The 26,181-nt window shown below is 43.8% G+C and overlaps 1 protein-coding gene across 1 annotated transcript in view; it reads left to right on the top strand.

The window, feature by feature from the left end:
• The window catches only part of LOC124594160 (G-protein coupled receptor GRL101-like), a 356,496-nt gene that overhangs the window by 192,974 nt on the left and 137,341 nt on the right, over window positions 1–26,181 (top strand). Inside the window, exons 19-20 of the mRNA XM_047132516.1 lie at window positions 1,138–1,209; window positions 19,756–19,827. Of these exons, the coding sequence (XP_046988472.1) occupies window positions 1,138–1,209; window positions 19,756–19,827 (144 nt within the window). The remainder of the gene's footprint in view (window positions 1–1,137; window positions 1,210–19,755; window positions 19,828–26,181) is intronic.

Here is a 26,181-nt window from a genome sequence, read left to right as displayed (position 1 = left end):
AAGTGTGGAATTAGAAGGCATTGGTAGAATCAATAATTTGATGAAAGCATCATTTCCGTAGCAGACATGCTGTTTCAGTGCCAACGACAGAATGTTTCGTGAAAGGAGATTTGTATTGTGTTGCCAAAGCAATGTGAAACATATAGTGGAACTTCCGTAAGTGTACATACACTTTTCGTTAATTTGAATATAATTTAGAATTCGAGCAATTAGTGAACCTGTTGTCTGCAAAAACTTTTCTAATGAATAGCCACCCCTACGCGGAACAAAATAAAAAGACTTTCTAAGTTACGTAGCGGTCAATTCCAGAAACAAATATTGCAGCTGCTTTCCGGGATGGCGCCCGCTGTTGACATATTTATAATAAGCTGAACGCGTTTTGAATTCGACCACTCGAGCAAAATAACGAAAACGTGCTGCTCTGACAACAGCTGGTGAAGTGTTAGCTGCACGAGGCAGGTATAATAATAGCTAATTCCGGGAAATAAGCTGGTAAATAACTTAATATACCCAAAACATAGGAGCCTCCCCGCCGCAAGGGAAATGTTACAATAGCACTAGAGAATCTTAAAAAGTGCAGAATTACAATTTCACACTACTCTGGTTGATAATTAGTTTCCAACGTATTTTAAGCAGGGAATAAGTCAGTGCTCTAGAAGAACACTCCAAGCCGAAATTGGCCTCTGTCGGTATGACAGTATAGTTTTCAGTATAGACGCCGCAGGCTTGTCTCTTACAAACAGCATAATCCTCGATAATGTACGGCTGAAACTGTCAACGGTTTATGAGATATACTCGCTCCCGAGTCCAGTGCACATATTCACGTCGTGGTGTATTATTCTCTATCAAATCAAGAACACTGTCTTCAATTGCTTTTTGTTGAAACTAAATGACACAGAGGAATTAAAAGTAAGTAATATCATCAACAAACAACACGTGATTAGAAAACTAAGTAATATCATCAACAAACAACACATGATTACAGAACAGACGGATCACAAGTGACACCAGCACATAAAATATCTTATTTTTGTATAAGCTTTCTAAGCTTTCTTGAATATTACCATTTCATAAAATGATTGTTACTAAGAAATAAGGACCGCAGTTGTTTGATAAATTTGAAAATTACTGTTTCAGTGACCTGTCTTTCAACCACATATTCTACCTTGCAGACGGAGCTTTGAATGGAATGCCTAAACTGGAAACATTGTAAGTAATTGGCCATAAGATTATAATATACACTCCTGGAAATTGAAATAAGAACACCGTGAATTCATTGTCCCAGGAAGGGGAAACTTTATTGACACATTCCTGGGGTCAGATACATCACATGATCACACTGACAGAACCACAGGCACGTAGACACAGGCAACAGAGCATGCACAATGTCGGCACTAGTACAGTGTATATCCACCTTTCGCAGCAATGCAGGCTGCTATTCTCCCATGGAGACGATCGTAGAGATGCTGGATGTAGTCCTGTGGAACGGCTTGCCATGCCATTTCCACCTGGCGCCTCAGTTGGACCAGCGTTCGTGCTGGACGTGCAGACCGCGTGAGACGACGCTTCATCCAGTCCCAAACATGCTCAATGGGGGACAGATCCGGAGATCTTGCTGGCCAGGGTAGTTGACTTACACCTTCTAGAGCACGTTGGGTGGCACGGGATACATGCGGACGTGCATTGTCCTGTTGGAACAGCAAGTTCCCTTGCCGGTCTAGGAATGGTAGAACGATGGGTTCGATGACGGTTTGGATGTACCGTGCACTATTCAGTGTCCCCTCGACGATCACCAGTGGTGTACGGCCAGTGTAGGAGATCGCTCCCCACACCATGATGCCGGGTGTTGGCCCTGTGTGCCTCGGTCGTATGCAGTCCTGATTGTGGCGCTCACCTGCACGGCGCCAAACACGCATACGACCATCATTGGCACCAAGGCAGAAGCGACTCTCATCGCTGAAGACGACACGTCTCCATTCGTCCCTCCATTCACGCCTGCCGCGACACCACTGGAGGCGGGCTGCACGATGTTGGGGCGTGAGCGGAAGACGGCCTAACGGTGTGCGGGACCGTAGCCCAGCTTCATGGAGACGGTTGCCAATGGTCCTCGCCGATACCCCAGGAGCAACAGTGTCCCTAATTTGCTGGGAAGTGGCGGTGCGGTCCCCTACGGCACTGCGTAGGATCCTACGGTCTTGGCGTGCATCCGTGCGTCGCTGCGGTCCGGTCCCAGGTCGACGGGCACGTGCACCTTCCGCCGACCACTGGCGACAACAGCGATGTACTGTGGAGACCTCATGCCCCACGTGTTGAGCAATTCGGCGGTACGTCCACCCGGCCTCCCGCATGCCCACTATACGCCCTCGCTCAAAGTCCGTCAACTGCACATACGGTTCACGTCCACGCTGTCGCGGCATGCTACCAGTGTTAAAGACTGCGATGGAGCTCCGTATGCCACGGCAAACTGGCTGACACTGACGGCGGCGGTGCACAAATGCTGCGCAGCTAGCGCCATTCGACGGCCAACACCGCGGTTCCTGGTGTGTCCGCTGTGCCGTGCGTGTGATCATTGCTTGTACAGCCCTCTCGCAGTGTCCGGAGCAAGTATGGTGGGTCTGACACACCGGTGTCAATGTGTTCTTTTTTCCATTTCCAGGAGTGTAGTTTTAGTACATTTCATGTTTGCCTCATGTGCATTTTGAAAACTATTTATCATGAAGTGTCAAGCTCTCTTCATCAAACAGGCAATAAAATCTTCGCGAATTTAATTTAGATGCTTTGAATCTAAAACGATTTTGTCTCGTTAGCCCTTAAAAACAAGTCTCTATTTAACCCTCCATTTGGCGCGGGCTTCCCAGCAGTGACATTGGATGCGGTGTATCAAGCTGATCATCGCTTATTCACATTTTTTATAGTAATTAAACACATTATAAATGGCAGTTACCTTTACAGAAAGACCATGATGGCATATGAGCAAAACAAAAATAGAATATAGAAATATTTATCAGTGAATTGTCCCATTATCACTACCGGAGTATGGAAAAAAGTGAGGAATTTTACCGCAGAAAGAGCGAAAAGGTTGTGCATATAGGAGATGGACTCTTTGTAAGGATATATTGTCGGCAACGATACATTGTCAGTATTTTTTTTTTATTTTTTTACTGTGTGAGTGCAAAATCCTTGTTTCTTGAACCCTTACTTCTTGACACAAGCTGCATTTCTGATGTCGTCTTTTCTTCTCCACGTGTTAGGCTAGTGGTATATAAAATACCGACAGCGTTTTCTGATGGCGACTTGTACGAGGAATTATACGAAATGAACTTCAGTGACGACCTAGATGAAGAGTTCACGAGAAAGGTCTGGCTACCATTTAAATAAGGTCAAAGGACAAAAGGCTCCAATACATCCATTAAAGCCGGTCCTAAAGTTCACTACGTTCTCCTCCAAATGGAGTGAGTATACATGGACTTCCAGGCAGTGAGAATCAAACATTTCGTGGACGTTCAAAGGTCCTTTAATTGCTGTATCATAGGTCACACAGAAAGAAATTTAGAGAATGGGAAATAAGTTAGCCAAGTATTGTAGGGGGCTCGGCTCTGAGCACTATGGGACTTAGCATCTGTGGTCATCAGTCCACTAGAACTTAGAACTAGTTAAACCTAACTAACCTAAGGACATAACACACATCCATGCCCGAGGCAGGATTCGAACCTGCGACCGTAGCGGTCACGCGGTTCCAGACTGTAGCGCCTAGAACCGCTCGGCCACACCAGCCGGCGAACAAGTAGACACAAAATCGAACAAAATTATCTCTGTGATTACGGGATCGTAGAGGAGAACTAGTACATTAACTGACTGGAACAGCGAGACATCTTTTAAACAGTACAGCGTTTCAAACCACGCAAAATGCTCTCAAAAGAGGGTACAGTATGCTTTCAGGCTGAATTTGCACAAAATCCTATACTGACATTGTAGGGCGACACCTCGAGCCGTTGATCGTTGAAAGTCGACACCATTCCGAACTCTTCGCCTCAGTTCTTGTATTCCAGATTGCTGCGACCCTCAGTGACCCCAAACTTCATACCCTGTAATTGTACAGTGAAGTAATGTGAAGTAATGTTGCGTTGTCAACCTGAGAAGATGATTAATTGATTAATAGCAGTAACAGTCCTATTACTTGAATGTATAATGCGAGACACAATCACGAATGCTTCCTGCAAGTTTTGGAAGTCATTTTTCTTCTGCTCATTGCGTTGTATTACAACAGCCTTCATTTAATTTCATTTTCCTTACTGCACGTATGTACTCCTTCAGCAGTTACTAAACTTTAACAAATGATAACAAATGGAAAGGTACATTAGGAACCAGCACCGAATAAATTTTTTTTTTACTATTCGCTACTATTGGCTGATAACAGCACCAAGCAGGTGCAGAGAGTCAGGTAGAGCAGACCTTGAACGACACAATACACAAATCCAGACATCGACCAAATGCAAATAAGAAAGAAACTGAACAAGTAGGCAAAAAATGGCTCTGAGCACTATGGGACTTAATTTCTGAGGTCATCAGTCCCCTAGAACTTAGAAGTACTTAAACCTAACTGACCTAAGGACATCACACACATCCATGCCCGAGGCAGGATTCGAACCTGCGACCGTAGCGGTCGCGTGGTTACAGACTGTAGCGCCTAGAACCGCTCGGCCACGCCAGCCGGCGAACAAGTGGACACAAAATCGAACAAAACTATCTCTGTGATTACGAGATCCTAGAGGAGAACTAGTACATTAACTGACTGGAACAGCGAGACATCTTTTAAACAGTACAGCGTTTCAAACCACGCAAAATGCTCTCAAAAGAGGGTACAGTATGCTTTTAGGCTGAATGATCTTAAAGGCTGAAAATCTCCCGACTAATGCCTGCTTACTGCTTGAACCCCTTCGGCAGATTTCAAGAGGGGAACAAGTGTATAGACGCCTTGTGAGGGAGCAAGGGTGCATAGTCTTCGAAACGATCAGGACGGGTATCAAATGTCTTGTTTCCACCAAGCACATGTGAAACTGTTCCGACTGTAAGGGTCGGTGGGCTTTGATCCATTCGGATGTGGGATGCCGGAATGTGGAACACAGGGGTAGAGGCCCGTCAGGAACCCTGGGTCCTAATGAGACAGCGTTAGTGATTTATACATTTATTAGCTATGGTTTTATGATTGGATCGTCTTTTTCGTGACAGCAGCGAGAAGGGCGGAGAACGCAGCATGCAGGAGTGGAATGTGCAGATGAACCCAGCTCAACAGTCTCTCGACGCCGTCGGCGAGGCCACAGCAAGTAACGCCGGAGGGGCGTCGCCATCCAGGGAAGCTGGCCCAGCTGGTGGTAGTTATTACTCGTCTGTCAGTGTTTATCGAAAGTGCGACGACGCTTTTGACTAGGGCACACGCTTGGACATCGAAGGAACTGTTCGAGTAAGCTTCCAGCAACTCTGCACTGTTGGTGATGGTGGGGCAGCGATACGTCATCGCTTCTCCACCAGAGGAGGGCCGTATCCTCACAGATAATCGTTAAGGTGCAGCAGTGAGAGCTTGATAGTGATTCATAATGATTCAAGCACTATCAGTTTTTTCTCCAGTAAGCTAGTGCTTGAAGGCTCCATATTCACAAATGGTTCAAATGGCTCTGAGCACTATGGGACTTAACTTCTGAGGTCATCAATCCCTTAGAACTTAGAACTACTTAAACCTAACTAACCTAAGGACTTCACACACATCCATGCCCGAGGCAGGATTCGAACCTGCGACCGTAGCGGTCGCGCGGCTCCAGACTGTAGCGCCTAGAACCGCTCGGCCACTCCGGCAGGCCCATATTCACATCGACAGCTTACAAAGGCTAAGTCCAGCAGACCAGTCCAGCTGCAATCTCAAAGGTAGTAGTCATCTTGCGAATGGCAGTCAGCACATCACAGGTCCTGCCTCGAAATCGGCTCACTACAGTTTAAACGTAGAGGGGCTCGTAGTTCAAGTCAGAAGCATGGATATTATGTCTTGGCATGGATGAGTGAATGTAGTGTAGCCTTGTTTTCTGGGTTTGTCAGTGTTCTTCACTGCAACATTTGTGTCTCAGCTATGGCTTTCAGCTATTCAGCTTGGCGTTTCTGCAATGCCATCCGCAAGAAAGACAATCTTGTGTAAGACTTGCATGTTATTATTATGTCACGTTCTCTTGACAGCGAGGTCATATTGCTGAATTGGCGATTCAGAAAACTCGCTCGAGCGCTGTGTGGCAAGGACCTCGGTTGTGTGCCACGATATTTGCTGAATCTGCTCTTCCGCCTGTTTGTCAATCCAGCTGCGGCACTGCACATGAGCCCATCTTAGTGCGGCTTGGCACTGGCTGGGCTAAACTTAAAACTTTTTACATTCTCCCAGTACATCTGTCTGCAGTATAACAAAACTAAATGCTAAGATAAGTACTGTTGTGAATGCAGAGCTAGAAAAGATCGCCGGCGAGGAATCCCTGGACTTGGTGTGCTTGCATGAGCCGTACACAGCGAACTGATGGCTGGTTGGTCTCGCAAACAACGCAACAGCGATGACTGGAGGGACCGCTCCAAAAGCTGCGTTAATATTAGTTAACAGGCGGTGGACTCTGAAAAAGATGTCACAGCCCTACTCTGACCGCGTAGTTAGGGTGAAAGTACGTAAATGGAATGATTCGTGGGAATAGCGTCAACTTATGTGCAGTTCTCTGATGAGGTTTTTCTGCACAGGTAATGGACAGACAGACCTGTAGAAAATGCCAGACAGAAAACGTTAATCATCGTAGCATGTATCAACAATACGGCAACCATCACGAACAGTTACACAAAGACATTGCATTAATGACAAGATACACACAAAAAGTCTGTAAATACTCGGGACCTTTGCCTTTCGTTTACACGTGCTATACCAACTGAGCCACGCAAATACGACTCACAACTCCTCCTCACATCTTCACTTCCGCCAGTGTCTCATCTCCTACATTCCTAACTTCACCGAAGTTCTCATGTGAAACTTGCGGGACTAGGACTCCTGCGAGAAAGGGTATTATGGGGACACGGCATAGCCACTGCCTAGAGTAAGATTTGATACTGAATTTTTCACTCTGCAGAGGAGTCTGTGCTGATATGAACCTTCCTGGCATATGTAAACTGTGTGCTGCACCGAGACACGAAATTGGGACCTCTGTCTTTCACGAGCGAGTGTTCTACCAACTGACCTATCAAAGCACGGCTCACGACCCGTCCTTACAGCTTTACTTCCACCGTTACGTCCTGTCCTACCTAGGAGAAAGAAAATAAAAAGGTCCCGAGTTCGTGTCGCTAGCCGGCACACACTTCAAATCAGCCAGGATGTTTCATATCAGCACACACTCCGCTGCAGAGTGAAAAACTCATTTACATAATTAAAAAGGAGGGTCCACGCCGCACATGTAGCAACAGGGCAGATAATACAGGACTTTGTGCCGATGGACAGTGTTTCACAATCTGGAGGCAGCAGATAACAGTAAAAGTGAATAATCGTGGTGGAACGAACTCAATAAACTCAAAACGGTTTCAGGAACCACTACCACAGACCAGTAACAGGTAGAAAGACCATACACGACGATCAGTTCAGTGAGGTGAAGCATCAATACAAGGACCTAATGATGCAGACAAAGAAACGCCACTGGGACGAGTATGTTCAAAGACAATTAAGCGAAAAGTTTTGAGGAGCAGCGTACACACTGATGACAAAGGCGGGATGACGGAGATTTCACACAGGGATGAAGCATAGGGTGGTCATAATTAAACTTTCACCACTTTATCCAGTCTCGACGGAAAAATAAATTGTTTAGTCACGTTACTGTGACAACAGCGTATTTTCGATGTCAACGTGCAATAACCACCCACAGACGCCGGGTGGCAGCACTAACAACGGTGGGTACACAAGGTCTGTCGGAGGGACGCGGAAAACAGTGCAGTCGCTGTCGTAATGCGGAAACGTAGGGAATTAGCTGATGTCCAAAACGGCATAATCATTGACTTTCGGACAAGGGTCGAAGCATTTTCCAAACGGCTAAGTTTTCAAACTGTTCTCCGCCCCAGAGTTTAAAGTACAATGTGCATGGCAAAATGGCAGTAACCAAAACCGGCGCCGAGGCAACAATGGTGCACCATCGGCTGTAAATGTCAGGGCCCAACGACGGCTACGGATAGATGTGAAACTTCTGAGTAAGTGACCGCCCACATGCACAAAGCGTTTACCAATAATGTCTCCTCAGTGACAGTTTAGCGAATCACTGGCCGATTGTTCCAAATTGCGCCGTCATGAAGATCACCAGGTTTGAACCCATGTGTTTTCTGGTTGTGGGGTTACCTGAAAGTTAGGGTTTATCAACGAGACACCAACACATGTTGGAGGTACAAGATGAGCATAGCGAGGGAGGTAGCCAACATCTCACCTGAGACGCTTCGGAAGCAGCAGAGCAGTCTATATTCCGCTTCCAGACTGTCGTGGATGCAGAACTGAGATGTGGTTGTAACCAGGAATGTAGCTGTGCATGCATTTAACAAATGTTATTCTCTCACAATAAAATTAGTATGTTTCTCACCATGGTGTATTCACTATTTCTTTGCCACATGTCCTTACACATGTTTCCACAATCTTTCATTGTCCTGTTATATATGGTTTTTCATGGGGGCCTTGTCAAGTAGCGAGAGTTTAATTCAAATCATCCTATAAATCGGAATGGAGATCGACCTCTAATACGAACAGAATACGTGATTGAGACCGTCAATCGCTCATTTGTGCAGTGAGAGGTAGTGCTAGCTGTAGCAAAATAAATATTTGAGAAATCACCAGGCCCAGGTGAAAATCACTCAGAGACCCTTGAACGAGCAACTCCACAGATTTTCCCATCTCTATCTGAGGTAATAAATGCAGCTCTATGACTGGGAAGACTTGCAGCATGGAACTTAGCAAATGCAATGATCATCAAGATCAAGATAACAGAAGACAATGATCCAGCCATTGTGAAACTGTATAGACTAATTTGCTTCATCAACGCCTTGGCTAGGGTCCGGGATCACAGGCGGCCCCTAGGGTTCAGCCCTAGCCAAATGAGTCCTTCGAAATTAAGACGAGTGACGATGCAATTAACCGGTCCCTTGAATTAGCAGACAATATCAGCTGGCAGTACGTAATGACCATGCATGGGGACATCGCTGAGGCATTCGGTATCCTCTGGTAACCTGCGATGTTCACTAAACTGTGGAAACCGCAGGTACTAACAACTCCATACAATGATGTACTAGACTACTGTAAAAATAGAATGGTTGAACGCCGAATGGGTTAACTGAAAGTGATCAAGGTAATCACAAAGGGGCTCCCGCACGTTTAAGTTCGTCTGCCCCTCGGTTGGGATCTTTCCATCGAACCCATCCAAACAGAAATGGATGGGGACACAAACACTGACGGGATTGCCACATACGCTAATGATCTGTTGGTTGTTGTGTACTAACTCAAGAAGAGAACTGGAAACCAAAACCTAGTGGCATTCTACACAGGGTGAGCAGGTGGAGCCTGAAAAACAAGCTTGCTATAGCTTCGGAGAAGACACTCTACGTATACTAAAAGGGAAACTGCAGGGAGACCTGATCATAAGACTGCACAATGCAAATATTACCAGAAATCACGTACCTAGATATTTTTGCGAGCAGATTGATTATCGACAGATTTATGCCAATTCAGTCAACTTCTTTTGGATCTTCGACACGTTATGGGTCGAGGAGATTATACCTCTCGCTGTATCCAGCCGTGAGCAAACGTATCCTACCAAAATGAATAAAGCTCCTATAAAAAGACGAAATCACATGCATCTCCTTCTATTCTAATCAATATTTCATTCTAATTTAATGTAATTACATGTATCATTTTGCGTGTGTGTTTATTGTATCTCATTTACACCGTGTAGTGGTACTACTTCAACACTAATAGCTATATTTTAGTAGTAGTAGTAGTAGTAGTAGTAGTAGTACAACTACAAGGTGTAAATGAAATAAAATACGTACACACATAAAATGATACATGAACTAACATTAAATCAGAATAGAATAGCAATTAGTATACAGTGGCACAAAAGACAGTCATAAGGCAGAGGCTACGTGTTCATTTGGAGATGCTTTATGGAGTCAGTCAATCAAAAGGATTAGAAATCAAATAATCTTAGATTAAGTTCTTCTAACTTCTCAATCTAACGTTTTGAATAAAATGTTTTATTCAGCTATAAAATCGTATGTGCATACTAGGACATAACAAAAATATTTTCCGTACAACTATCAAAAATTTTAATGCAAAACTGGGTCCACATAATTAACTATGTGATGGACCATCAGTAACCGTAAACGTCAATGAATAATATGTGAAGGAGTAAAACGTAGGCAACAATACAGCCTTTCTTGAAGCCAAAAGTGATCAGTGGACCGCCCTTTCTTTATTGGAAATAAACTCCAGAGGCTTTTCACACTTAACTTTATTATCGTCATAGAAGACAAGAGTTTTTTCTTCCTCTTCTAACAAACTGATACAGCTAAATCGGTTGTCTGCCGTTGCATTTCCACCTGTATTGTAAATACGAGTAGGTACACACATTCGCAGAATAACATTCGAAGATTCGTCACTTATGTTCTGCAACCTTCTGGTTGTAACGTAACGTATATGTCCAAATAATAAGATACCTGAGAATCCATGAGAGCACACACTCTATACAACATTTGTTTGGTTTTTTTCACATTGTTCACGAAATGTAAACCACAGTGAAAGTCCTGTGAAGCTTTTTGGTGGTGTGTTGCACAGGGTATCTAGAATGCTCATGGATCGCGTCTCATCACGTTTTTCAGTTGTGAGCGCACAGTGAGCATGTAAAGGTCATTAGATGATCAAGAGTCTCCCACCAGGTGTGAAGTGCCTGCTGAGGGGGTCTGCCATGCAATCCAGATAACGTAATGTCTTGAGCAGGGTTAGGATTTTTACGTGCGCCCCTATTTTCTTAGGGTAAATTAAAGCTGTTTGGAAAGATACACTGTTCTAATTGTGGCTTTTATTCCCTTTTCTCCCCGAACCATGGTCATAATCCCATTATTCCCTTTCTTCTTTTAACTTTCATTCCAATTTATTATACAAGATTTCTAATCAACATAAGATATTTAACTTTCAGTTAAAGTCTCCTCAGCTTGGTGTGTACGTGTAAACAGCAAACCTCATTCTTTCAGCAAATGTCACCCGAGTGTTGAAAGCACACCTGAAACAATGTAAAATAATTGTATCTTGGACAAAACCCCTCTAAAACTATACAGTTGCTTGAAATAAAGCATCTGACAGTGAGTGATTCTATCCCAACAAAATCAGTAGCCTGCTGTTCGTGAATGTGAGCTTATTACCGTGAGAGACGTCATCTGTTCTCGTGGGGCGGAGGATGGTCACGCAGAGACGGCAGTAATCGCAACCGTGTAGCTCCGAGAACTGACAATGGATTCTGTTCGAAACTACAATCAAAAAAACAGTTTTGGGTCGCTCCGGTTCCCAGAACTCCTGAAGATCGACGTTGACTAAGGATATTGCATCACAGAGACAGTCCCTTTTACTGTTCAGAGATGTCACTAAACCCCCCCAAGCCGGCCGGTGTGGCCGTGCGGTTCTAGGCGCTTCAGTCTGGAACAGCGTCACCGCTACGGTCGCAGGTTCGAATCCTGCCTCGGGCATGGATGTGTGTGATGTCCCTAGGTTAGTTAGGTTTAAGTAGTTCTAAGTTCTAGGGGACTGATGACTACAGATGCTAAGTCCCATAGCTTAAAAAAAAAACCGCCCAAAGATGTAAACAACCATCCATGAGCAGCATCTATTATACGGAGGGGTTCCGACAGCCGATCAGTTCGAGTCATTCCACCAGGAAGGAGGTGTACGGCTCGTGTTGTCTGTAGTTCAACCATGCCTACACGGTCAATACCGCGGTTCGATCGCGTCCGCATTGTTACTTTGTGCCATGAAGACTCTCAACAAGGCATGTGTCCAGGCGTCTCGGAGAGAATCAAAGCGATATTGTTCGGATATGGAGTAGACACAGAGAGACAGGAACTATCGATGACATGCCTCGCTCAGGCAGCCCAACTGCTACTACTGCAGTGGATGACCGCTACCTACGGATTATGACTCGGAGGAACCCTGACAGCAACGCCACCATATTGAATAATGCTTTTCGTGCAGCCATAGGACGTCATGTTACTAGTCAAACTGTGGGCAATAGGCTGCACGATGCTCAAATTCACTCCCGACGTCCATGGCGAGGTCCAGCTTTGCAACCATGACACCATGCAGCGCGGTACAGATGGGCCCAGCAACATGCCGAATGGACCGCTCAGGATTGGAATCACCTTCCCTTCACCGATGTGTGTCACATACACCTTCAACCAGACAATCGTCGGAGATGTGTTTGGGGGCAACCCGGTCAGGCTGAACGCCTTAGACACACTGTCCAGCGACTGCAGCATGGTGGAGGATCCCTGCTGTTTTCGGGTGGCATTATGTGGGGCCGACGTAGGCCGCTGGTGGTCATACAAGGAGCTGTAACGTCTGTAAGATACGTGAATGCCATTCTACGACCGATAGTGCAACCATATTGATAGCATATTGACGAGGCATTCCTCTTCATGGGCGATAATTCGCGCTCCCATCGTGCACATCTTGTGAATGATTTCCTTCAGGATAACGACATCTCTCGACTAGAGTGGCCTGCATGTTCTCCAGACGTTAACCCTGTCGGATATGCCTGGCATAGATGGTAAAGGGCTGTTTTTGGACGACGTGACTCACCAACCACTCTGAGGGATCTACGCCGAATCGCCATTAAGGAGTAGGACAATATTATACCAACAGTGCCTTGATGAACTTGTGGATAGTATGCCATGACGGATACAGGCATGCATCAATGAAAGAGGACGTGGTACTGGGTATTAGAGGTACCGGCGTGTACAGAAGTCTAGACCACCACCTCTGAAGGTCTCGCTGTATGGTGGTACAACATGCAACTCTCGGAACCGAGGTGATACAAAATCTTTTTTGATGTGTGTACTAGAAATCGCTGAGACTGTACTTCCAATATTACTGAGAACATTCTGATAATTGTCGCAGTGCTATAAAGGAGACTCTGGACGGCAAGTGAGCGAGTGGACGCAAGAGTGTTGTGGGAGAGTCGCATTAAGTCAGCAAGTGAAGTGGTGTTAGCTCTTTGTTACATTACAAAAAGAGTGTACTACTAGATTTTTATCATATCAAAGGTGTCCAGCGCCCGATTTATTGCTCTGGCTCAGGAATTCAAATAAGATTTCGTAGACATTGATGGTAATGTTATGCACTGTACTAATTGCGATTCAGGAATTTGTTTAGATGAAAAACACCAGTGAGATCGTATCACACAACATATTTCCAGCTCTTACCATCAAATGAAGAAGACTCTTCAAGCAAACAAACAGCGACAACATCTATTAGGAAATGCGTTTCAAAAGGGTTCTTCAAAAAGCCGAAATTTGAAGGAATTAAACATTGATTTGTGGGCAGCCTTTACACGAGCAGGAATTTCACTCAATAAGGTGAACCATGCAGCCTTCATGGGATGTCTTGAGAAATTCACGAAGATTAGAGCACTTTAAGAAAAAATGCATGGAATCTGTTTACCAAGAAACCATGCAAATAATCAAGGAGAAAGTATCTGATTGCAATGTGGGAATCATTGTGGATGAAACCATAGGCTCAATGGAACGATACGTTTTGAGCAATTTAGTTTTTTCTTTTGCAGGGGAGAAAGTTAAGTCCATGTCGTTAAAAATGTATGAGCTGCAAAATACCAATGCCAGTACAATAATGCAATCAATTATGGACTTCTGCCAAAAGCTCTGGCCTGCAGTTATCGAGATTGAAAAACTTCTTCTTATGGTTATACCAGGCTCCATACATGGTTTCAGCTCTTAACCAATTTAAAACTTTATTTCCTAAGTTGAAGCACGTACCACGCTTGGTTCATGCCCTTCACAGGGTTTGTGAATACGTGAGGAACGCATACGACATCGCAAGTCATTTCATCTCTGCCCTGAAGAAGATACTACTGAAAGCTCTGGGACTTGTTGTTGCCTACAGGGAAACCACTTGCCTGCCCCTTCCAAATTTCTTGGTCATTACTCGTTGGGGATCTTGGCTTCAGTGTGCTGCTATGTTGTGTGAGAATTCTGACAAAATTAGAGAATCTGTGCTTCCTTTGGATCCAGCCGACGCACCTAGCAGTTTCCAAGGCAGAGCAACTTCTGTTGCCGCTGTTACCGGAGAAAATACACTATGTGATCAAAAGTATCCGGCTGAAAATGACTTACGAGTTCGGGGTGATCTCCATCTTAGCCTTGATGACAGCTTCCACCCTCGCAGGCATACGTTCAATTAGGTGCTGGAAGGTTTCTTGGGGAATGGCAGCCCACTCTTCACGAATTGCTGCAGTGAGGGGAGGTCTCGATGTCGGTCGGTGAGGCCTGGCATGGAGACGGCGTTCCATAACATCCCAATGGTGTTCTATAGGATTCAGGTCAGGACTTTGTGCAGGTCAGTCCGTTACAGGGATATTACTGCCGTGTAACCACTCTGCCACAGATCGTGCAGATGCTCGATCGTCTTGAAATATGCAATCACCATCCCCGAATTCCTGTTCAACAGTGGGGAAGCAAGAAGGTACTTAAAAGATTAATGTAGGCCTGTGCTGTGATAGTGCCACGCAAAACAACAAGGGGTGCAAGCCCCTCCAATGAGAAACACGACCACACCGAAACACCACCGCCTCCGAATTTTACTGTTGGCACTACACACGCTGGCAGATGACGTTCACCGAGTATTCGCCATACCCACACCCTGCCATCTGATCGCCACATTGTGTAACGTCATTCACCAATCCGCACAACGTTTTTCCACTGTTCAATCGGGAGGACGACGGTTCAATCCCGCGTCCGGCCATCCTGATTTAGGTTTTCCGTGATTTCCCTAAATCGCTCCAGGCCAATGCTGGGATGGTTCCTTTCAAAGGGCACGGCCGATTTCCTTCCCCATCCTTCCCTAATCCGATGAGACCGATGACCTCGCTGTTTGGTCTCTTCCCCCAAAACAACCAACCAACCAACCACTGTTCAATCGTCCAATGTTTACGCTCCTTACACCAAGCGAGACGTCGTTTGGCATTTACTGGCGTGATGTGTGGCTTATGAGCAGCAGCTCGTCCATGAAATCCAAGACTTCTCAGCTCCCGCCTAACTGTCATAGTACTTGGAATGGATCCTGATGCAGTTTGCAATTCCTGTGTGATGGTCAGGATAGATGTCTGCCTATTACACAGTACGACACTTTTCAACTGTCGGCGGTCTCTGCCAGTAATCAGACGAGATCAGCCTGTAGGCTTTTGTGCTGTAAGTGTCCCTTCACGTTTCCACTTCATTAATACGTCGGAAACAGTGGACCTAGGGATATTTAGGAGTGTGGAAATCTCGCGTACAGACGTATGACACAAGTGACACCCAATCACCTGACCACGTTCGAAGTCCGCGAGTTCCGCAGAGCGCCCCATTCTGCTCTCTCACGATATCTAGTGACTACTGAGGTCGCTGATATGGAGTACCTGGCAGCAGGTGGCAGCACAATGCCTAGAATATGAAAAGCGTTTGTTTTTTGGAGTGTCCGGATACTTTTGATCACATAGTGTATGTAGTTTGCAGAGAGAACTATATTGTGTCTATAGCTACAAATACCTGACTGCAGTCATTAGACGATTAGAAGAAAAATGTTTGGAAAAGGATAAACAATCGGATATTTTTACTTCCGTGAGGGAATAGTTCCAAAGACAAACTTGAGTGTAGTCTGCAGAACAATCCAGATATTGAGGAATTTGCCACATCTGCAGAGCTGCCACTCCGAGTGAATACAATGTTTGCTCCACTGGTTTCGTTGGTGTCGAAAGACGCTTTAGCATCTCTAATGTCGTTCTATCTCTTAAGAGAAACAGATTTACTTTTAAATATTTAGAGAAGCTATTTGTCTGCTTCATGGTTTTTCCTTCATTTGATGAATGATAATTTGAGGTACTTGTTTGTAATTCCACAAACTGGAATAGAAAAAGAGAAATCGTTGAATATACCAGTATCTTTTGTCCCTTTCTTTACCTTATATGAGCACCTTTTCCCTTCCCTTTTTCATTTGAAACTTACACCTCTAATCCTGGTCATGAGTTCCCTTCTTCATGTCAATAGTCGGGCGCACGCTCCAGTGTAAGAAAGATGCTCCTGCAGCGTGCTCGATGGGAGGTGTTTGATCACCCGCTATACACCCTAGACTTGGCTACCTCTGACTCTCATCTCTCTGATCACATTAACCACTGCCTATAAGGACATTATTTTGGCACAGACAACGGACTGCAGACCAGAGTAGACAAGTGGCGGTCAGCACGAGGGGCTGCCTTTTGTGGCGAGCGTACGGGGAGATCCATACAACGCTACGATAAATGTGTAAGTTTGATTGGCGACTACACAGAAAAGTTGCTGGAAGGTGTATCTAAATGTTGTAAATAAAACATTTTTGCTCTTCACTGTGTTTCCATTTTGCAACCGATCGGAAATTCAAAAGTGATAGCTCTCGTGTATAAGCGAAAACAATAACTCCATGGAATCCTTCCGGCTTCTCATATACTGGCACATTTCCTCCGAGAATGCAGGAATGACAGTTCTGTACAAGTATAAAATATACACTACTGGCCATTAAAATCGATACACCACGACGATGACGTGCTACAGACGCGAAATTTAACCGACAGGAAGAAGATGCTGTGATATGCAAATGATTAGCTTTTCAGAGCATTCACACAAGGTTGGCGCCGGTGGCGACACCTACAACGTGCTGACATGAGGAAGGTTTCCGGCCGATTTCTCATACACAAACAGCAGTTGACCGGAGTTGCCTGGTGAAACGTTGTTGTGATGACTCGTCTAAGGAGGAGAAATGCGTACCATCACGTTTCCGACTTTGATAAAGGTAGGATTGTAGCCTATCGCGATTGCGGTTTGTTGTATCGCGACACTGCTGCTCGCGCTTGTCGAGATCCAATGACTGTTAGCAGAATATGGAATCGGTGGGTTTAGGAGGGTAATACGGAACGCCGTGCTGGATCTCAATGGCCTCGTATCACTAGCAGTCGAGATGACAGCCATCATATCCGCACGGCTGTAACGGATCGTGCAGCCACGTCTCGATCCCTGAGTCAACAGATGGGGACGTTTGCAAGACAACAACCATCTGCACGAACACTTCGACGACGTTTGCAGCAGCATGCACTATCAGCTCGGAGACCATGTTTGCGGTTACCCTTGACGCTGCATCACAGACAGAGGTGTCTGCGATGGTGTACTCAACGACGAACCTGGGTGCACGAATGGCAAAACGTCATTTTTTCGGATGAATCCAGGTTTTATTTACAGCATCATGATGGTCGCATTCGTGTTTGGTGACATCGCTGTGAACGCACACTGGAAGCGTGTATTCGTCATCGCCATATCGGCGTCTCACCCAGCGTGATGGTATGGGTTGCCATTGGTCACACGTCTCGGTCATTTCTTGTTCGCATCGACGGCGCTTTGAACAGTGGACGTTACATTTCGGATGTGTTTCGTCCCGTGGCTCTACGCTTCATTCGATCCCTGCGAAACCCTAAATTTCAGCATAATAATGCACGACCGCATGTTCCAGGTCCTGTACGGAAAATGTTCGACTGCTGCCCTGACCAGTACATTCTCCAGATCTCTCACCAATTGAAAACGTCTGGTCAATGTTGGTCGAGCAACTGGCTCGTCACAATACGCCAGTCAGTACTCTTGATGAACTCTGGTATCGTGTTGAAGCTGCATGGGCAGCTGTACCTGTACACGCCATCCAAGCTCTCTTTGACTCAATACCCAGGCGTATCAAGGCCATTATTAGGGCTAGAGGTGGTTCTTTTGGGTATGGATTTCTCATGGTCTATGCGCCCAAATCGCGTGAAAATGTAATCACATGTCAGTTCTAGTATAATATATTTGTGCAATGGATACCCGTTTATCATCTGCATTTCTTCTTGGTGTAGCAGTTTTAATGGCCAGTAGTGTATCTTCTGGATCGCTATTACCTGGTCTGTCTCATTTAATTGATAGACCTACGACTGTCAAATTTAAGGCACCGCATGATGTATTGGTAAAATTTTATGTTCATTATGATGCGAAATTTTTAATTACTACCCACATGAGATACCCAAAGAACCTCTACACTTAATCTGTACAGAAGCTAAAAACGAAGTTTCTCAATTCAACCACATGTAATGGCGTTAACATGAAGCTTTCAGTAACTAAACTGATTTGTGTACAGAACTACGATAATGGAAAAGTCATCTCTGAGGCAATTCCAGCGTGCCAAACGTATCCTCGCTGCAGTGGAACTTTGTTCTATTTTGTCGCTTTGTTCCTTCCAAAATAATAATGGTTGTTTCCAAGTACTTCCTCACGATCATCACTGTCGTCTACCTCTGTTTCTGAGTCTGCCTGTGGAACTCTACATCTACATCTACATCTATACTCCGCGAGCCACCTTACGGTGTGTGGCGGAGGGAACTTATTGTACCACTATCTGATCCCCCCTTCCCTGTTCCATTCACGAATTGTGCGTGGGAAGAACGACTGCTTGTAAGTCTCCGTATTTGCTCTAATTTCTCGGATCTTTTCGTTGTGATCATTACGCGAGATATATGTGGGCGGTAGTAATATGTTGCCCATCTCTTCCCGGAATGTGCTCTCTCGTAATTTCGATAATAAACCTCTCCGTATTGCGTAACGCCTTTCTTGAAGTGTCCGCCACTGGAGCTTGTTCAGCATCTCCGTAACGCTCTCGCGCTGACTAAATGTCCCCATGACGAATCGCGCTGCTTTTCGCTGGATCATGTCTATCTCTTCTATTAATCCAACCTGGTAAGGGTCCCATACTGATGAGCAGTACTCAACAATAGGACGAACAACGTCATCACCCTCTCTAACTACTTCGTCTTCAAGGTCATTTTTGAATTACTTATTTGCCACTTCGAACAACACCTTTTGGATATATTCAACACATTTTGGGTCGAAGAGATTGCATGTCTCATTATATACACCTACCAAAAAATGTACTCCACCGAAAAGAATAAAGCTTCTATAAAAATATGCAATCAGGTGCAAAGTACTAGTTTCATACTTGGTATTGACAAACGATTTAATTAGCGTTTCAGAAAATTATTCATTTTTCATTGCGAAGTATTTTTGCACTACTTGGTAGAATATGATGATAAAAAAATAACTGAGTTATCACCACATACCCTCGTAACACCGCAGTCCCTCCAACACCGGAGCATATGCCAAGGAAAAGGGTTCCGAGAAGGGAAGCTGATAACGAGAAGGCGTCACTGCCGTCGAATGTTGCAAATTACTGACAGAAAATTTCATCGAGCGTGTATCAGTTTGACAAGGCACGCCCGATGGGAGGTTATTTGTATATTATGGAAAGACCCGCTGTATCAATTATTCGTTGCAAATAATTTGTTATCACTATAAATTGAAATCGTTACATTTAATTGTAAATAATGGCGTTAATTTTCGTTTCTTTTCTTGTTTCAGAGATCTGAGTAACAATTTCATCAGGAACGTTGGAAACAACGTATTTAGAAGCGTAACTGCATTAAAAACACTGTAAGTACACCTCTTTCTTTGCGAAGATTTTGATACAGTAGTGATAGCGAAAAAAATTAATTTGACTAGCACCAACTCTACACCAGTCGCTGGGTATTTGAAATCGAAATAAATAAAAACATCAGAGGCTCACTTGTTTGTTTATATTCAACTAGGAATCACCTAGTCCTTATTGTATTTGTGTGAACAAATAAAGATTAATGTTTCGGCACCAAAGAAGGTAGGTAGATAGATAAAGCACGCAAGATGGATCAAACTCCAAGACAGACACCCATTTACAAACCGAGCGCTCACAGCAATTCGGGAATCATGAATTACGGTAGTGTGCCATCGTCTCGTTACAGAGGGCAGAATGTGTGCCTGTGCCTTGTGGAGGACCGCGCTTAGTGCTTGTGCCATGTGGTACAGTGCATGTATGTTACGGAAGACTGCGGACGTAAGGAATCCAGGGAGCCACATTTGAATTCACTAGTCTAGAACAATTCGAAGCTCCTCGTCGACACCAGTGTCTCCACCATTTGGACGGATCGTCAATAACGTGGCAATCTGCCTTTACGCATGGCACGGACTTAAAAGGGAACCTGACCTTCTGTCGTCAACGATTTCGTCCCAGTTTGTGGTATATGCAGCGCTAGGCTAAAAATTAACGTGCAGAAACTGGACCTCCAGTTGACCAAGCATTAAAAAAAAAGCTATGGTGCGGGGCGGGTGACACATGAGCGCTTTGTGTTAGCGTTGTTCCCAGGCAGCGGTTGACACTGAAGCTCAGCGCGTTTTGACCGCGGGCCGACAACCATCAGTAATAATAATAATAACACAAAAGCATGAATGAACTTCTTCTCGACATATTTTGAAAGGTGTTACGTGACACCCCTACAGAACTGCTGACGTAAAGCTAACGTAGAAACAGATCGAAAGAAAGACCACCAAAAACAAATATTGTAGGGAGCTAATCCAAGGATTGTGGGATCGACTCGCTGTGAGGAGTCTTTATTTTTCATCTCATATTTTACTTTACTTACACTCGAAATAAACGTAAATAATCCTTAACGTATTGTATTTATTATCTTTTCGTAAAGTGCATGAAAAAGAAAGAAAAAGGGAAACTTGATAGATGGATACGTATCAAATACTGGAATTTAGTCATTACTTTGTTAAAATTTGGGCAACGGGAACCCTACACAACATTTTTTGACTGATGTGATCAAGGCTACCATGCAGGAGAGAAAATTTCTTCTATTAATTGAGTCTTGAGGAGGAAAAACGTATTACAGTTATAAGACGAGATTTTTAAAGTTGAAGGAGGACTGCTATCATGCTGTATAAAATTGATATTCCCGCTCTCCAATTGCAGGTGACAGTGTAACCCTGCGATGCCTATTTTTATTCTCAGGTAAAGAATGTGACTAAAAGTTTCTAAACTGCTCTTATCTCAATTGTTAGAGAGAAAGAAGTCACATCTCGAGAAGACAGCGTCAAAATGCATTCCATTGCCAATATGAGTTAAATGATGCGCCACGCATGGACGCATCGTTTGCTGACACTCTGTGCGATGACAGAGAACCTTTCATAAATGTAAAGCAAGTAGGGTTTTCCATCAAAACATTAATTACACCATGTAATTATAGAAGTATAGCGTTTATATCGTGTACTAGATGCTTCCTCTGTATTTACTATGACCATCACCTCAGCACGTCTAAGTTACAACTGTAAAATAACGAAAGTATCTAATTTTATTTACAAAGTTCTCGCGACAACTTTACGATCCCTCCCTGGAAACTTATTTGCAATCCTAAATTTTCGTTAACCTATCCTTATCGTGCCTTTTATAAAAATATCAATAAATACCTTGTATTCAACGTTATTTCGGTTTCTTTGTAGCGCAAGTAACGTAAAAAATTTAAAATAAAAACGTTTTGCAGAAAGACGCGAGCTCAGGACTCGTGGATTATCATTTTACAAATTGTCTGCTGTGCCAACCTCTGGCGGGTAACTATACTACAACTACAACTACAACTACCACTATACTACAACTAAGTGTCTTCCTTGATCGACAAAGTGGTGATGATGAAAATTGCCTCCATGACAAGGTTTAGAATCAGCAGCCTTTGAACAGACTGCAACCGCACTAGCGTAAATTACTGGCATCCCTTCTATACGGTGTGGTGGTTTGGTGAAAGGCAGACCGGAAGGCAGAAACTGATCTCACACAAAGGTTCACGTAAAGCTGCCTGAGTAATGAAAAGGAACAACATCTTTCCATCTAATATAAAACAGCAGGGGATGTTACTCGAATCGACTACGAATCTCCTTCATCTGTCACTAAAAATGAAATACAGCAACTGCGTAGGGATTCACAAATTGCTACTCGCTGTATATACTCATATGATATCAAACACATATTTCCATCATTCTGTCTTGTTTTGAAAGGCCACCATTTAGCTTACATCTATTGTTTATCAGTTTTCTATGAAATCTTCTTCAAAATATGTCGGCTGATCTGTGTACGTCATGGAATTAGAGACTATTTTGAGCTCAGTACTTTACACACAGTCCAGTTTGTGTGCGCAAAGACAGTGGGCCTAATTATATTTAGGCGCGTGTTGCAGTGTTAATGGCACTCAAATTTCATCAGGATGGACTGGGATTCAAATTTCCATCAGGACGTTCTGACTCTGATTCTCTGTGATTTTATCGTACTAGACCAATTGAGGAGCTACAGTCGTTGCGGCAGTGGACTCGTTAACGAGAGACTACTCCTAATTTTGGCTTTCCGAAGTTTTCTATAGCTTATGACAAAATGCGGGACAGTTCATTTGAAATGGTGGCGGCTGATTTCCTACGACATCTCTACTCTACACGAGCCTGTGTGCTCTTTCCTTGACGATCTCGCCGTCGACGGGATGCGTGTTTTAATGCAAAGATGTCTCATTGAAGAGGTCAGTGGCGCTCCAAGCCCATAACTTCTTCTTCCGAGCAGACATTCCGTGTCCAGCGACAATAAGGACTGAAAGTAATACTATTAGCTCCGATTTTCAAGTTTGGCACAAGCTGTAACTGCCTGCCTATCGTGGACAGAGGCACAGTTTTAACATAACATAAATAATCAATATACGATATACTCCACAATCTGTAAAACAATTTCCTCCCGACAACTCAAACTAAAACTGCTCAGCGAGTGAAGGGACAAGAGTTTTTGCAGCCATAGAAACGAAATGCACTCTACAGGCAGGAAAGTATGCAAGAAAAAAACTTCGACGTACCGCTCTCTGCCCCTCCCTTACACTCCATTAGCTCGCTTTTGAAGCGGAAAATCAAGAATCGATGAGGGAACGAGTGGTGAACGTCAGGGACCATACGCCGCGGTAGGTGACATCAGTGGTTCGACGGGAGCCTCTCTCGTTTTATTCGTGAGCTTCACATACAGAATGAGATTGTCATGAGGCCCTTCATTTGTCGGGGGTGATGTATAAAATCATTTAAAGCCTCACGTACACTGAAATTATGCACCCATGGAGTAATCATACCGTGAACAGCTGTAAACAGAACTGCTATTTTTGAGTTGTAACGTGTCCATATTGTTCTCCTTACTTATCGATCGCTTCTGGAACTTTCGGAGCCAAGCATGCCTTTTCTTTGAGGGTGCATTATCTTGCTGTGTAATGACAATAATGCAAGTGCAATAGTGATCACGCTTCGTCTTGGCGTGTGACGAGAGTCAGTGTTGGGATCCAGCATGTAGCGATCGCGCGATGCCGCTTAGAGGATAAGTAGTATGACAAATTTCGTGGGAAGTGAAATTAATAGTTGAAACTCTTCGTCTTTGTAGAAGAAAAGTATTTCAGTAACTGAATTATTTTGTGGAAAGGCGAGAAGGATTTATTATGGTAAAGTTATAAAATTACTGTGGGCTACTGCAGCCTATCGTAATTCAGCGTAGACACGTTACTTTTCCTAGTAGCTTTGGTCAGTTAAGATCGCTACCTGTCCGTTAGGTGTGTTACATACCTATCGCCTTTATCTCATTTTGATCGCTTTGTTCTCATATGCAGTCAGCCTCTTACTCGGTTCCCCTACAAACTGGCAGCGATGAACCGTTTAAAAACTAAGTGAGGATTTATAAAATAGCTACGTAACCTCTCGAACATTTTTATTTAAATAATTATCCTCCAGTCTGTTACGTAAAAATACACAGCATTTATAAGTAAACTGATATTGTCCATGTGCCATTGTGGTTTCCTTGTTGATTTGTACGGTGAAATAGAGGTGTGTTGCGGTAAAAATTATAAAAAAGATTATATATTTATCCCATAACGCAAGAGAAAACAATATCCTAAAAAAGTTAAAAGAAAAAACTGAAAAACAGAAACATATCAAACATCGCTTCAATACTTCCTCGAACTTACTGTTCAAAATGGCTCTGAGCACTATGGGACATCTGAGGTCATCAGTCCTCTAGAACTTAGAACTACTTAAATCTAACTAACCTAAGGACATCACGCACATCCATGCCCGAGGCAGGATTCGAACCTGCGACCGTAGCGGTCGCGCGGTTCCGGACTGAAGTGCTTAGAACCACTTGGCCACCGCGGCCGGCCGAAATTACTGTATATATAACATGTTTCTGTTGTTCATAAACAACTTTCGCGTTCATCAGAAATAGAAGGAGGTCTTGCATTTGCTCACGATGAAGAACTATTAAGTATAAAATAACAATGGTAATTATATAGAGTCTTTTATGCTTGATCTTGTAAACTGTACTTAAATCAAAAATAATTACAAGTGACTGCTTTGGTTGCATGAAGGCGGAGAAACTATGCAATCAACTAAATTTTATTGGTTATAAAACGCAACTCTTTTCCCTCAAGGTTTTAAAATACACAGTGATCTAATTATGTGCAAAATGAAGAAACAAACAAATCAAAAACGAAGAGAAGTTACCGGTTCCCAGTTTCTCCCTCACACTTCCTTTTATTGTCTTTTCTTACCAACGCTGCCTATATTACCAGTAATCCCACTATTTACTACATCATTTATTTGCTAAACCAAATTTACCGAACAGTACTTTTGGTTAGAGCAATTCTAATTATGAGATTTGCGGTTAAAACAGTCTCATGTTCGCGAATCAGCAAATTGCCGCGGACAAAACATATTGATAGTAATTGTTGTTGTTGTTGTTGTGGTCTTCGGTCCGAAGACTGGTTTGATGCAGCTCTCCATCTTACTCTACCCTGTGCAAGCCTCTTCATCTCTGAATAACTACTGCAAACTATACCCTATCACTAATAACTTAGTGATCCTCTGATGTCTCAGAATGTGTCCAACCAACTGATACCTCCGTTTAGTCAAGATGTGCCGCAAATTTCTTGTCACTCTAATTCTATTTACTACCTCCTCATTACTTACGTGATCTAACCATATAATCTTCAGCATTCTTCTGTGGCACCATATTTCAATAGCTTCTATTCTCTTCTTGTCTGTACTGTTTATCGGTCCATGTTTCACATCTCTACGTGGCTACACTCTAGACAAATGCCTTCAGAAAACAGTTCCTAACATTTAAGTCTTTATCCGTACTAGGAGATGAAGAAGCTTGCACGGGATACAGTGTCATGGAGAGCTGCATCAAACCAGTCTCTGACTGAAGTCCGCAACAGCAACAACAACAACAACAGCAACATCCAGCCGGCCGAAGTGGCTGAGCGGTTCTATGCGCCTTCAGTCCGGAACCGCGAAAACTGCTATAGTCACAGGTTCGAATACTGCCTCGGGCATGGATGTGTGTGATGTCCTTAGGCTAGTTATGTTTAAGTAGTTCTAAGTTCTAGGGGACTGATGACCTCAGGTGTTAAGTCCCATAGTGCTCAGAGCCATTTGAACCAGCAACATCTGATTTTAACAAACTTATCTTGTTGAGAAATGCTTTTCTTGCTGTTACCAGTCCACATTTTATATCCTCTTTATTTGAGCCATCATCAGTTATTTTCCTGCCCAAATAGCAAAACTCATCTACTACTTTAATTATATCGTTTCGTAACCAATTCTCTCAGCATCACCTGATTTGATTCTACTACGTTTCATTATCCTTGTTTTGCTGTCGTTGATGTTCGTCGTATATCCTCCTTTCAGGACACTGTCCATTCCATTCAGCTGCTCTTCCAAGTCCTTTGCTGTCTCTCACAGAATTGAAATGTCACCAACAAATCACAAATTTTTTTTTCTCTTCTCCCTGAACCTGAATTCCAACTCCAAATTTTTCTTTGGTTTCATTTAGTACTTGCTCAATGTACAGATTGAATAACATGTTGTTGTTGTTGCGGTTCTCAGTCCTGAGACTGGCTTGATGCAGCTCTC

This window comes from Schistocerca americana, chromosome 2 (assembly GCF_021461395.2).
Source record: "Schistocerca americana isolate TAMUIC-IGC-003095 chromosome 2, iqSchAmer2.1, whole genome shotgun sequence".
NCBI classification, from domain to species: domain Eukaryota; kingdom Metazoa; phylum Arthropoda; class Insecta; order Orthoptera; family Acrididae; genus Schistocerca; species Schistocerca americana.
Note: the sequence above shows the minus strand (reverse complement) of the source record. Positions and strands in the feature narration are given on the sequence as shown.